The sequence below is a fragment of the Theropithecus gelada genome, chromosome 10 (genome assembly GCF_003255815.1).
Source record: "Theropithecus gelada isolate Dixy chromosome 10, Tgel_1.0, whole genome shotgun sequence".
Lineage (NCBI taxonomy): Eukaryota > Metazoa > Chordata > Mammalia > Primates > Cercopithecidae > Theropithecus > Theropithecus gelada.
In genome coordinates, this window is record NC_037678.1 from 90,993,015 (window position 1) to 91,008,128 (window position 15,114).

At 46.4% G+C, this 15,114-nt stretch overlaps 1 protein-coding gene across 1 annotated transcript in view; it reads left to right on the forward strand.

The window, feature by feature from the left end:
* SLC24A3 (solute carrier family 24 member 3) overlaps positions 1-15,114 on the forward strand; it is a 498,945-nt gene that overhangs the window by 356,900 nt on the left and 126,931 nt on the right. The window contains exons 4-6 of the mRNA XM_025400528.1: positions 2,621-2,695; positions 7,625-7,709; positions 8,091-8,194. Of these exons, the coding sequence (XP_025256313.1) occupies positions 2,621-2,695; positions 7,625-7,709; positions 8,091-8,194 (264 nt within the window). The remainder of the gene's footprint in view (positions 1-2,620; positions 2,696-7,624; positions 7,710-8,090; positions 8,195-15,114) is intronic.

Here is a 15,114-nt window from a genome sequence, read left to right on the forward strand (position 1 = left end):
GGGAATGTATTTTCCGATTTTTCCCAGGCTACAAAATACAGCAAGAATTATTCTTAATTGACGTTTTCAATAAAAAGCCCATTGGCAAATAATTTTGTACAGATTATGAATGGATCTATTAATGAGTTATTTTTGAGATTTTTTCTCCATGCCAAGCATCCCAGGCTCCTCAGAAATTAAAGAAGTATAAGACAGAGTTCTTACCTCTAAAATCTCCCATCACCTACAAAAGTTACAGAAGAAATACTATTTCAGAGTGAAAATATTGATAGGGATTATAAAATACAGATAGAGTCACACCAACTGAGAGAGAAATGTAGCCACTATTTTGATTAATGGCTTTATAAACTCTTATATGCAAATATATAATGTGCGTATGTACACATATACATAGATTATGTAATAAAAAAGAGATTGTAATGCTGTTTTTCATTTAGCAATGTATTGTGAATGCCTTTCCTTGTCACTTCATATTGGATTTACACAATCCCTTTTAAGGGCGTCTTATTGAATGATGAACCACAGTTTATATAACCCATTCCCCAAGGTATATTTTGCTAGGTTTGATAACTTATTGTAGCTGGCAATTGTGGAATGAAAATACTAGTGCATATGTCTTTGTGCATTTGTCTGATATTTCCACAGGATCTAGCATTAAGGTATACTTTAGAATCTTACGATCTCATGGAAGAGACCAAACATATATGTGAAAAAGCAAACAAGCTCATGCAAAGCAGGGACCCTGGGGGTACATTAGTGCAAGTGCCAAGAGTCAAAGGCAAGAGAGATCATTTCATGCTTGGGTTGCCACAGAAGGCTTCATGAAGGACAGTTGCAAGTGACAGAAACTTAAAATTGCTTAATTGTAAAAGGCCTATTATTGGCTCATGAAATTGGAAAGTCCACTTTGATTTTAGACTGGAGCTGGGGTCAGGGGTCACATGGTGTCATTTGGGATGTGTGTGTGCCTGTGTGTGTGCGTGCATGTGCCTATCCCATCACTTGGGTCGGCTTCTCACTGTGAAAGCAGCATTCTTCTCAGGCAAGTTTTCTCTATATGACAGCTGTCTCTAGCAGCTCCAGATGTGGGGTGTTTATATCCATAAAAAGAGGGTGTCTCTCCCTCAGCTTCTCCACTTATCTCTGCTTGGCCCCTTATAGACCTGTCCCTGACTCTCCACTGTGTGACAGGGCATGGATGATCTATGGCTATCCTGGGTCATGTGTCTGCGCCCTGTGTGAGTTGGAGAGGATGTATGACTCCCATCCTGAGGAGCACTTCTCAAAAGGAAAAGAGACTGGGAGGTCAATAAATGAATGCAATGTCACTGCTGAGGTTGCTGGAACTTGAACCACACCTATTAGATGCTTTGAGAAGCAAGTAACAGAGATGTTCTAAATCAAACTGGCCTCAACAGTGGTCATGGTATGTTATGAAGTCAAGAAGCAGGGTGGGCACTTGATCAAGGGCTCAGGGATGTTATCAAGGGCTTAGGTTTTTTTTGACTCAGGGTCAACTTCCTCTCAAGTCAGATTCCTTCAATATGACTGTCAGCGGCAATGAGGGCTCCCAGCTTCCTCCTCCACAACCAGCAACAGAGGGTGAGAAATGGCTCCCTTTGGCAAAAACTAAAAGCCTTTCCTGCTCTCTAATTGGGCCAGCCTAGGTCATGTGCTCACCTCTGAACCAATAGCCACAGCTAATGAATACTACATACTGATTGACCAATCAGCATCCACTCCTGGAGAAAAGGATAGGGTCACCTTCCACATGCGGCATGGTGGATATTTGGACAAAACTGGGGTCTCCTTAGGAAAGAGTGGGAGAAGGATGTTGAGTGGTCAATCAACACTGAAATCCTAGTAAGATTTCGTTAGAGAGGAAACTTGGGGTTGAATAGAGTGGAGAGGCAATTTCTGGCCAGAAGGTAGAATTCCAGGTGATACCCTGGTCATAGCTGACCAAGATGCAGAAGCAAGTTTGCAAAGCTTTGCTGCAGGGATCTGGTGAGTAAAGAGGTTCAGTTGGAAGTGTTCGTTTATTTATTCCCTCATTTCACATACCTTTATGGAGTACCTACTATATACCAGGCCCTGTGCTGACTGCTGGGGATATGGCAATAATTACATGAAATTAATTATATGACATCGTATCCTCATGAACTTCTGGTGGAGGAGACAGACAATAGGTGAATTAATTTAACATATAATGTATCGGGAAAAACCAAAGAGATAAATGAGATAGAGAGAAATGGGAGTGGGCGAAAGAGGTTGCCATCTGAGCAGGGACCTGAAGGGTGTGATGGCGTGATCCAGTGGGCTATCTTGCGGGAGAGTGTTCCAGGCAGAGGGAAGAACAAGTGCAAAGGCCGTGAGACAGGAATCCATGGCATGTTTCATGGAAAGGGAGGTGGGCAAAAGGAGAGTGGCAGGTGATAATATCAGAGAGGAAGCTGGGACCAGGTCACAGGGGAGTGTTGTGGGCATTGCAGAGACTTGGTATTTAAGATGTTGAATTCACGATGACAGAAGACATTATTAAAGCAGAAGGTGGCTGGACCCTCATCTTCCTGGCCCTGCCTCGCTCTAACTTTAACCCCTTTTATCTCCTCTCTTCCAGGCCATATACATGTTCTATGCGCTGGCCATTGTGTGTGATGACTTCTTCGTCCCTTCCTTGGAAAAGATCTGTGAGGTACGTGCCTCATATTCTTGGTATGTGTGAGCCAGACTGGGGACTGAACCTGTGCCCTGTATTGTTCCAGCCTCCTCACCAAGGTCCTGGGGAGCCCTTGCAGGGCAGCTGAGGTGGAAACACGAGGCATCAGCATGTTTGAGAGCGATGGTCATTATTAGCACAAAAGTGCCATCAGTCCACTGAGCATTTCATGACACCGATCAATAATCAGACGAAAACCCAAAGGACCAACCTCTGCAACTCCATTTAGACCTAACTAATGGTGCTATTTGTATTTTCCTTCCCCATTTTCTTTTCCTTTTAACCTCACTCTTCCTTTCTCTCTGTCATTTCCTCTACCCCTCTCTCCTGCGTTTCCTTCTGCCTCTATAACTCTCCTTTGATGATCCTTGGGGTCCTCACAGGATTAAAAACCTCCAACCGCATACCTCTGCCACGCTTCCTCTCTCTGTATATATACAGAAATGCTCCAAGTGGAAGCACTGAGATGAAAGAATTGGCCACAGAGATCAGGAAAGTGTCCTTGTTAGAAATCATCACAGTGCATGCCAGGCTGAACAGCAAGTTAAACCCCTTTCATCAAAAAATATTCAGCAGATCTAGAACTCTCTCATTCTCTTGCCTCTTTCAACTCTTTGTCTGTTTGGAAATGTAGTTTCCTTTATCTGAAAGCTTTCCATTTTATTTATTTATTTATTTTTAAATTCAGAATCCCTGTTTCCAGAAGGCATCTCCCTCAGACACATCTGTCCGGAACTCGGTTTCTGTATGCCAGTAGTTCTCAAAACTGGTTGTGTCTTCCCTTTCCTTCTCTCTCCCGTGAGTAACTGATCCAGTAGGTCTTGGGAGAGTGGGAGGGGGTAGAATTTGCATTTCTAATACGTTTTTCAGGTGATGCTGAGGCTGCTGCCTTGTGCAGGAACCACAGACTTAGCGAACCGCATACCCTAAACAGTTACTTCTACATCCTGGAAGTTAGCGTTGGATACTTAAATAAATAAAAAGTGTCCCACAATAAGAATATTTAGAGAGTCACAGGAGGGGCTCCCTTCCACGGTAGCACAGAATAAGTGAAGTGGCGTCTGAAATGCACAGTGGGCAGGTGGGGAGGCCCTTTGTCCGAGGACTTCCACCTGGGAGTGGGGTCACGTTATGTTGAAGGGGAGGAGGTGTTCCTCACCTGTAACTGGAGTCCTCTGTGATCTCTGAAATACCACCATTGGGTGGTTTATTCTTCATGCAGAGCAAAACCACTCTCTCTCTTTCCCGTGCAAATTTTTTGGTGTGAACATCAAAATTATATTCTGGAAATGTCAATACAGCTGTCAGCACGTGTTCTACTCAGTTGAGGAAATCCACAGAACCTGTGAATACCCACGCCCTTGTAGGGGGAGGCAATCAAAGAGCCACAAAATGGCAGAAAAAGAGGGCGGGGTGAGTCTTTTAACAAAAAAAAGTTTTAAGGAGAGGAAAAGGAAAGAAAATGTTTAAGTAGGGGGTGTTATTTTACTAGGTCCCTGATATGGTTCAGTCGCTAAACAGTGTGTATGACTATGTCTACTTGTCTTTCATCATCTCAAGAATTCTGCCAGGTGACTGATATTATCCCCTCTTTACAAACAATGAAACCAGAGCTTAGAGAAGCTGAGCAACTTGCCCTGGGTCACGGGATAGAGTCACTATTTGAGCCCAAGTCAGCCTGAGTCCCAAATCTTCAGACTTTTTGCTGCTCCACTATCCAGAGACGAGCTTGGATCAGGTCATGGTGTTGTTAGAACTGGCTGCACTGCCCGGACCCACAGCGATACTGGAGGAGTGGGCACAGAAGAGCAACCACCTTTTCCTGGGCTCTCCCTCCTTCCACCCCGAATCTGGTCTTATAAGCAAGATTCATATAACAAGAGTAGGTGCCCCGTGCCTGTCTCCTGTAAAGATAGTGTTGGCTCCATGGACCTTAAACAGCCTTAATTGCTGGGGAAACGTTATGTCTGTGAATGGTGGGTGGGCTGAGGTCAGCGCTTACATGTATTTAGAGATAGAGATCCTGACATGTTTACATCTTCTAAGAGTCGTGGGATCAATTCTCCCTGGAGTTATACTTTCTCACAAGATGAGAGGATCATGGTGTGGGTCCACCAGCAGTGGCCTAGAGGGCCTCTCGGCGCTGGGCTCTGTTTACTGCCTGTGCTTTCCCTAATCACTTTTTAATGATTCAATATTGTGTGTTTCATGGTTGCTCGTAGACTAAAACTGAGAGTAGGGCAGAAAAACACAGAAGGATGTTGTTTCCAGCTTTTGTGAAAGATGAGTAGGGAGAGAAATCCACACGATTCAACAAATCATTGCTTGGAGGTCAGGGCAGATTCTCACTCAGTCTCAAATACTTTAAAGTTAAAAGCAGAAAAATGTGGAGTTCTGGAAAAGGCAAAGAAGAGAAACTGGGAGAAAGAGAAGGAGATAAAGGCAGTGATCCAGGATCTGAAACTGGGGTCCGGCCCTGATGCTTGCAAAGCACCTGCTCCATGCCAGCCCCTTCCCCTGTCTGGACCTCACTTTCTCCTTGTGTCTGGACCTCACTTTCTGCTTCTGTGAAATGGCAGCCCCTAGATTTTGAACAGCCAAGAGATATCATTGCAGGACATGCAGAGAGGGTCTCCAGAGTTTAGAGAAATCCTATGTGCCACAGTAGACAGACTCGGCTGCACTGAGGTGGAAAGGGAGAGAGGCATTTCAAGAAGAAGAGTGAACATGAACCAAAGCTGAATGAGGGGAAGGGCCTGGCATCTCTAAGGACCATGAGGTAGCAGCTTTGGGCTGAGCAGAGGCTCCTCTAGGAAAGACGAAGTCAGATGGGGAGGGTGGGAGGCTTTGGGACCCATGTGGAGGCTTCCAGGACAGCAGTGGGACATTTGAGCAGCGGAAGATGTGACAATAGTTCTGGAACACTACTCACCCCTCTGATGTCAGCACTAAGCTGGGCTCTGCCTGGACCAAGCTCTATGCCAGGGGCTGGGAGGAAACTAGATCACACACAGTGTGTCCCATCCCATCCCGGGGCTCCTAGCTGCAGAGCAGCTCCAGGGTAATATCCACAGGGGGCTGGAGGAAGTGGCGGGGAATTGGCAAGTGCAAAAGTGCAGAGAGAGTGGGGGAAGGAGAGGTTGATGCTGTGAGGGATAGAGTTGGGAGGAGATCAAGAAAGGGCTTGTGCAAGGGGCAGGATTAGAGCAGCCCTTAGAGGGAAGGTGTTAGTGGCCAAGTATTTTGAGGAAGGGTATTTGGTGAGAGAACATCTGAGCCGCAAAACCAAGATGGGGTTTTGCACCAGCATACCGGCAGCCCTGCATGCCAGGCTGGGCGTTAGGAATTATTCCAAGCTCTGGAAGGAGCTGGGGAGGGCTTTAGGGGGCTCTGTCATGGTAGATAGGAGTCCAGAGTCAAGAAGACTAGAGTCCTGTGAGATGTTGCCAGGGCTGAAGTGAACTGAGGATGATGGAGGGATGTAAGAAGATACAGAGGAAGAAACAAACTGGCTGGATGAAGGAGAGAGGGGAACTGGACATGAACCCAAGGTTTGGATACTACAACTAATATCCCAGCAGGACAGAACCACAGCAACACACGGCTCCCGCCTCCTGGCAGGTCTTGGCAAAGCATACAGGTTGCTGCGAGCTGTGGGTCAGGCTACCTCACTCACAAACTCTTAGCTCCATGGGACGGGAGTGCTTGGGCACCCCTCACAGCCTCACCTTGCAACTTTGCAGTATGTGTGCCTCCATCTTAGGGTCTGCTCAGCATCCCACGTGAAGCTTCGCTGTCCAGCCGACAGCGAAGCGACCCAGGATCCTAGATTAAAATCCTCAATTAGGACTCCTCCTGCAGACTATTCTGAGTCAGTCAATGGAGGCCAGTGACCTACACCAGGGCCACACTGCCCCTCTCTGGCTGAGCAAGGAAGTGCAGCTGTTGGTGCCACTGGAAGAGGAGGATGTCACTGAAGCTTGACTGCCAGGAGGGAACTGTCATACTCCAAGTATGCTGGCAGCCAGCAGCACACTTTCTGGGTCATGACTGAATGCAGAAATGCAAAATCTGGTAACCAGCCTCTAATGTATAATTGCCTTGTCTTCTTGCAAATCACCTTTTGGTTTAACAAACAGGGTAACATGGAGAGCTCATTGTATAAACTCAATCTTGGCAGGGCTGATGCCTCATTACTTTCTTCTCAGCTTTAAGCTCCCCCTCCCACTCTCCAATCCCGGGGTTTCCAGACTGCCTCAAGGAAGAGGAGTGGGTTTCAGTAGGGTGATCCCCACATCCACACCCCAACATGCCTCCATAACCTCCTAGAGTAAAGACTCACAAACTGGTTACCATGAGCCTCATTTAGCCTGAGATCAGCATAGTATCACAAAAATCAGGAAGCTTTGCATAAAAGTTTGGATTATTGGCATCTCTTAAAAATCAGAATATCTGGCCACACTGAAGGAACTGGGCAATGCTCCCATAGAAAGAGGTGAATGCCCCCATCATAGCCTCAGACATACCATCTGCTGTGGCCTCCCATGGGCCCACCTCCACTCCTGACTGTCATCTGCACAGCCCCTGGGGGAACTGGGTTGAAGACTCCTAGATCTTCCCAAGAGGCTTTAGCTCATAAGGACATGCAGTTCCCTCCCCAAACCTGTCCCTTGAGGAGGGCATTGAGAGGAGCTCTGGCTCAGCAGGGGTTCGGCAACAGTGGCTGGGCTCTGTGAGAAGGAGAAGGGGGCTGAGAGGGACTAAGTACCAGCCCCAGGTCCCATCGTTCCTGCTCTCACTGAAGCCCCAGGCTTTGCTTCTCAGGGCTTGAACTTGTTGTCACAGTCACCTCTCTTCCCAGATGGAATCCCAACTCACCTGTGCTTTGTCTTTGCTCCTCTGTAGCGCCTGCACCTCAGTGAAGATGTGGCTGGGGCCACATTCATGGCGGCGGGCAGTTCGGCCCCAGAGCTGTTCACATCGGTCATAGGTAGGTGACAGACTGAGGGACATCTCAGCCCTTCACTGTCTGAAGGAAAGGGGCTCTGGGAAGAGATGGCCCCCAGACCGAGACTGTCTGCCTCTCATAGAAAATGATAATCCAGGGGCCCCAATGAGTAGAACATCAGCCTCCCATCTGCTGTTGTTTTATTTAAGTGATGCTTTTACTGTGCATGAACTTGTCCCAGACCCCGAGCCCCCCACACTCCTGTGCAGCAGTCATCCCTCTGTAGATTAGAAAGCTCTCTCCACCCTCAGCTGTTTCCTGTAGATTCTGAGAACAATCTAATGCTTATGAAAGGTTCCCCACGCCCACTTTGGAATGCAACAGGGCCACAGCAGCCAGGCTGATGTGGGATCTGTGTTGCAGGGGTCTTCATCACCAAAGGCGACGTGGGAGTTGGCACCATCGTGGGCTCAGCGGTATTCAACATCCTGTGCATCATTGGTGTCTGTGGGCTCTTTGCTGGGCAGGTAAGACTGGCGGCTTCTTTGTGATGGCAAATGTGATATTGGGGAAAGGGGAGTCCTGGAGTTTAGGCAGGAGATTGTCTTGCTGGAACACAACTTGTATCAGGGCCCAGTGGTTTGGGCAGCAGTGATTTAGGACCTCACATCCCAGGAGGCTGGCCCAGCTGGAAGTGGAAACTGGTAAGCCACCATTAGTTGGTCTCCATGTTGATGATAGAATGCTCAGGTCCACATAAATAATTAACCAGCCTGAAAGATGTGGGTTACAATCTGAAGGGTTCCACACTCATTTTGGTATGTTACTTATCTGAACTAGAATTGCCTAGAACACTTTTAGGTATGATTTTTGCTCAGTGGAAGTAAAATACATGAGAATCTGCTAAACACAATGTGCAGTCATCATAGTTTAGGACACAGTCTAACCTTTTTCGACTATAGTAGAGCATTTCATTTCTCTGTTTTAGCGTGCCTTTGGGGTCATGAAGGGCTTTGCAAGCCTGCAGTTTACCTATGGAGTTGATGCCACTTCCAGGTGGTGTCCTGGTATCTGTGTTCTTTATGAATACTGGTGTCTGTTTTGGAAAGCTTGGGGAAGGTGCTCACTGCATGGGAGGCTTCGGGCGACTGAGACTACAGACACTGCAGCAGCGCCTGGAGGTTTGTTTGCAGGGTTTGCAACTCTTTTGCCAACTCTGATATCCTAAATTTCTTCATAGGAATTTTATTCAGAAACAACACAACCTTGAGGTCTCTTCCCAAATACCCACAACTTTGTGTATCTTCTAGTAAAAGTCACTTCTAAAAGCTCGTGGAGGCTACTCCACTTACAATATCAAGGAAACTGTTGATCGTAATCACTTGATCAGCAGCCTTGACATGAACAGTGTGCTGTTCTACTAGAAGCAGCTGATTGGGTCAGGGGGCTAAGGAAAGCCCCGGGGCAGCCTTCCCCACACCCTTTGCCAGGCCCCTCACCTCACAACAGCGGCAAGGGGCACCCCATGCTGCCCATTCCGCTGATGTAGACTCGAGGGTCTCCATGCAGGACACCCCTGGTCCACCATTGCATTCTCCGCTGCCCATTTTTACTTCCGTCATCTTCATGTCTACTGATTTGTCTGGATTGCCTGGTGTGTCAGTTGCTTTCAGGTGACACGCAGAGGGATACCTGGGTCTCATCGGGACTCAGCTCCAGGGCCCACAGGTGGACGGGTTCCTTCTTTCAGGAGAAGGGGCTCCCAGTACGTGGTGACTGAGCTCTGCTCAGCTCCCTAGTCTGAATGATTTCCCTCTTGTCATCCTTTCGGTCAGTGAGCTCATGTCTTAGATTTTGTGGACCCACAATATGTGCTTTCTAAATCTCCCATAAATGTAGTTAGTATTTTTTTAAAAATGTGTCTCTGCCTTTGCCTTTGGTGCTATTTGCACTTCCCTGGCTCTCCTTTGCCTTGGACACCTGCCCGTGGCCTTCCAGAGATGAACAGCAGAAGAGTCTGTCGCTGTTAGCACTCTCCTAATTGGCATTGTCACCATCAGCAGTATGGTTATTAGTCTAGCTGTTATTAGTGTTGTCATTAGTTCATTCATCATTTGTACCTGAAGCTTAATTCAAAAGCAAGCCCAGAGGAAGAGAGATAATGTAGAGAAATGAAACAAATGACTGGGGAGCATCTAGTCAGTGCCACACAACTAATTACTTATGAAATGGCTTGGATGCATGTGTAGCTCATCACTCATTAGCAACGCGGCTCATCCCAGCTTGGTTGGAACACCTGCATCAAAAGCAAAGGGCTCTCTGAACTCCAAAAAATGCTGGTGTTTGTCCCTTCACTCACTCCAGAAGGTCTTTGCTGGCTCGCCTCACAACCCCATAGCCATGGACAGAAGTAACAGCCATGACTGTTGGGAGAAGCAGTCCACGCGATGACTCTGGATGCCAACCTTTCCTTCTGAGTTTCCTGTCCTGTGCCCACTTGGAGATTTTCAAGGCCATCCAGCTCAGGGTTGTGTAGGATCCTTCAAGTCTTTGCAGAGAAAGCAAAATTATGTTTTGGAAAGAACATGGGCTGGGGAATCAGGTGGGTCTGGGTTTGTATCTTGATTCTGCCATTTTCTGGCTGTGAGACCTTGGAGAAGTTACTTATGTTCTCAAAGCCTCATTTTTCTCATCTATAGAGTGGGTATAAGCACACCTACTTCCTAGTGTTGCCATCAGGATGAACTATAGCACCTGTTCTACATGGTAAGTCAGTCTCAGTTAGACACCATTAGCAATGCTCAGAATAGCATCCCTGGGGTTCTCACCTCCAAATTCCACCGAGATCACTGTGATAATTTGACCAACTCATTGATAGAACTTATCTAACAGTCAAGGGTGTCTACAGCTTAATTAACAGACACAGGATGCTCAATGGGAAGGGAAGGGATGGTCGGGGAGAAGATCTCCTAAATGGAAATCAAAGTAAGGAGATGTTCATAGAAAAACAATCTCAAAAGACTGGTACTTACTTCTGTGCTGTCTACCAGTAGGAGGGGAAAAAAAAGAAATGGCAGCTTCCTAGCCTCACACAGGGAGAAGCTCTCCCAAGCGGTGGAGTTGGTGCAGTGGAATGTTATGGCAAAGGCTGGATATTGGGAATTGAAGCGATTAATAAATCCAATCATGGGTCTCACTTAGCGTTTTATTTATGTTGATCTGCACTTTCATTTGGCTGGGAGAATTACCAGCAAGTGCCCGTGGGCCTCCCTCTACGAATTTCAGCATGGAGGGTTGCACATGACCAAGTCTGTTATCCATCTGAAATTAAAGTAATTAAGCTATAAGGTTTGAGTTCCTGTCTCAATTAGGGTTTTGATGAATTCAGTGTAATTAAATGTCTGCTGTAGTTGCAGTTTGCAAACATAGCCCTCGCTTCAGTGTTCGCCTAAGGTGCTTTGGGGAGTTTTATGGGACAAAAAGGAAATTGCTGCTTAGAAAGTGGCTTACAGAGAGGTTCTTGGCATCACTGCGAGACATTTACAAGGCTGTGGTCCTACAAGTTTCCTTTATTTAAAAACGAAGCATAATAACAACAAAGAGAAAACACTGAGCTCTTGATGCAACATACTAATGAATTTTGCACATTGTATTGAAAGGACTTCATGCCAGTTTTGTAAAACAACGTACTTATGAATTTCAATCTGCCGTTCAGAGCATGTGAAGATTTAAATGCATAACCACAAACAGAAAGTATTCAGTTTAACTGCATCCCAGGTTAGGACTTTCATATTCAGGTTATTACAGGCCGGCAGATGGCTCCAGTTTATAATAAAGAGCTCCAACATCAGCCCTACTGGCATCGTCAAAATGTGCCTGATGTTCTTTGGCAAGGCCCGTCTCATCTTGGCTAGATTTGCCTTTCTTCAAATAATACTGGCTCGTTTAAACAAACCCTAGCAGCACCCAGAGGTTGCACCTCTGAATTGAAATCCGCCTGCATTTAGGTTTCCCAGGGAGATTCTAAGCAAGGATTCAAGTGCAAACAGTTGATTTGAAAGGTGATCCCGGGCGCGGTGGCTCACGCCTGTAATCCCAGCACTTTGGGAGGCCGAGGCGGGCGGATCACAAGGTCAGGAGTTCAAGACCACAGTGAAACCCCGTCTCTACTAAAAATACAAAAAAATTAGCCGGGCGCAGTGGCGGGCGCCTATAGTCCCAGCTACTTGGGAGGCTGAGGCAGGAGAATGGCAGGAACCCAGGAGGCGGAGCTTGCAGTGAGCCGAGATCGCGCCACTGCACTCCAGCCAGGGGAACAGAGCGAGACTCCGTCTCAAAAAAAAAAAAAAAAAAAAAAGAAAGGTGATCCCAGGAAGTGCTTGTGGGACAGTGTGGAAGGCAGGCAGGGAAGAGAAAGGAGCGGAGGAAAGTGTGTTAGCAAGCCAGTTATCACTATGGGCAACTGAGATCTAATTCTTCTGTGGGAACTTGGAGACAGTTTAACGGGAGAGCCACTAAGTTATCTCACGTAAGGAGGCAGGGGAGCTAGAGTATTTATCCACAAGCTTCCGTCATTCATTGCTTCAAGACTGCTCTTAAGGGATATTAATTCCCTAGCATTCAAGCTTGCTGGGCCCAGGCAGAGTGGACTTTGGGGCCCAGGGGAAACCCCCAGGCAAAGAGATCTAAGGACAGCAGTGGAAAGGGCCTGAAATGGTAAAGGTGGGGAAATATGAGTGAGCTCATAATAAAGCATTTGCTACAAACTCAAGACAAAGGCTTTAAAACAATCCACTTTGTGGGTCTCATCTTCAGCTCCCTTAGATGAAACAGAAGCTTTAGTACTAGGCAGACTATAAAGTGTCTAAGGCCAGGACATGTTGCATTTAAAGAATTTCCTCTAATGTTAAAAATAACAGCTACTGTTTATTAAGTTTCTCTAACATTCAGGCACCACACTAGATTCTGTATAAATATTTGCAGAAATACACCCACTGAGTTTTAAGATAGTTATCATCCTTCTTTACAGGCAAGAAAATTGATACTGGGGAATTCAGTACCCCCCAGATGGCAAAGGGTCTATTGTGAGGTAGTTAAGACTGAATTTGAGCTCACATCAGTTGGTTATAAATTCCATTCTCCTTCCAAATGGGGGATCTATGATTTTAAAATCTCCAGATGTTATCTTTGCATTCTTATGATTAGCCTTGGATTTTATGTGTTCTTTGGAAGTTTGGGGCGTAGGAGCTGGGGTCAGTGCCAAGAAAACAGACACATTAGCAAAATGGTGGTAGCCCATGATCAACAATGGAAGTATTAGGTTGGTGCAAAAGTAATTGCGGTTTTTGCCATTACTTTCAATTACTTTTGCACCAACCTAATATTGTACTTAACCCAAACAATGTGCAGCTAGAAGTTTCTCTTATACTCAGATGGCATCTCCCACAGCTGGGCTTTTGCTTCCACCACAGATGGAGGACTCAGGCTAATAAACACAGCAGGAGACCCACAGGCTACCCCAGCTTTCCCCATATGCCTTGATTTCTAACTTATTGTTCCCCAGACAAAACCCAGCACATCATCTCCCCTGTTCCAATCCTGAGACACATCCAGATTTTCCAAGAAGCTGGAGACAGAGGACAGAGGAGGCCAAAAACCACATGCCAATAGTTTTGCCAAACCTAAAAATAGGGGCCGGAGGCCTAACATCCACTCCAAGGAGGGAGATGAAATTGCAAGGAAGAGAATGAGTGATCTGTTGAGAAATCAAGGGGGCAGGTATGGGAGAAGTCCTCACCCAGGAGCCAGGGTGCTTTCATACAGGATCCTGTGAGTAGCAGAGAGCAGAATGTGTGGTGCAGGAGTAGACCAAGGCCAAGGTCAGGTCCAGCTGAGGCAGCCAGTGAATTCCATCACACCCAGTAAAACTGGGTTTCTCCCAGCATCTTCTGCAGACTGTGGCATCAGGAGGCAGACTTCTGTTAGAAGCAGAGCCCTGGCCCTAGCCCCAGGCCAGCTGAATCAGAAAAGCAGCTCACCTGCTTCAGCTCCATCTGCAGGCTCGTCCTAGACCAAGCGTGGCACTGGATGAGAGGCAGCCTCCAGCAGTTGGTCCAGGCAGGGTAGACAGTCTTGCTGAGGCCCCAGTCCTATGACTGATCATCTGCCTGAGGCTGTCTCTTACACTGTCCCCTCGTAGTTTCTTTCCCTGGTCATCCCCACTCCAACCCCCTCAAGGCCAGGTCCTGACAGGGCCCCACACCTGATCTCCCCCTGACAGATGCTGTTGGTTCCAGGCCCAGAGTTCTACTAAGGCCACCCACCTGGCTCTGTGCTGCTCTGTTTTCATTTCCTCTACAACTTCACCCCAGATCTCTGTGTTAGCTTTGACCTTGGCTCACAAAATTTGTGTCTTGCTTGTTCTACTTCTTTGATATGATCTCCTGAAATCAGATTCATTCTCAGATCCACATCTAGACTAATTAGAAGCTTTCAGTCTTAAGTAACAACAACAAAAAAATCCCAACTCTAATTGGTTTCTTAAATGAAATAAATTTATTGGTGTCTCTGAAAAACACAAACGAAAATGAACATCAGGTATAGCTTGATCAGGACTTCCAGTCCCATTGTTGTGATTCTTATATCTCTACTCTCCTCTGTTTCCTTCCTCAAACTAGTTTTTTGTATGGCAGAAAATAACTGTAGCATTTTCAGGCCTCGTATACACATGCCACATTGGCAAGGAAAGAGAAAGAGGATGTCTCCTTGGCTGCCACACCTCATTCCCCATCCCCCCATAGCATCATTAAACAAAAATCTGATTGGGCCAACTTAGGTCAACTGACCATCCCTGAACCAATCATTGTGGCAAAAGAACAAGTTACTCAGTTGGTTTAGGTTAATCAAGAACCACATACCCATTTCTCCCTTCCCTCCAGAGCTAAGAATCTAATCACTTCCACCCCAAATACACAGTTTTTGGTTCATTATAAAAAGCAGACAGGTTTATTGTAAGAACCAGACTATAAGACAAAGCCTATGCAATATCATGTGCTGCCTCAATGTCTGCTTTCCCTGGGCTGGTAGAACACAAAGGAAAAAATGCACATAGATCCACTCCAGGTCTTGGTGTGGACATATGCTCTCATTTCTTTCAGGTAAATAACCTAGGAATGGGATTACTGGGTTGTGTGCTAACTATGTTTGTAAGAAACCAACAACAACTTTGCAAAGTGGCTAAACCATTTGTATTTCCACCACCTACACGTGGGATTCCAGGTGCCCCACATCATCACCAGCACTTAGTATTATCAGTACTGTTCTGTTCTGTTTCCATTTTAGCCATTCCATTGAGCACGAGTGGCACCTCGCTACGGTTTTAATTTGCCTTGCCCTGACGAGTCATAATGTTGGGCATTTTTTAACAGACTTCTTTGCCATCTTCTTT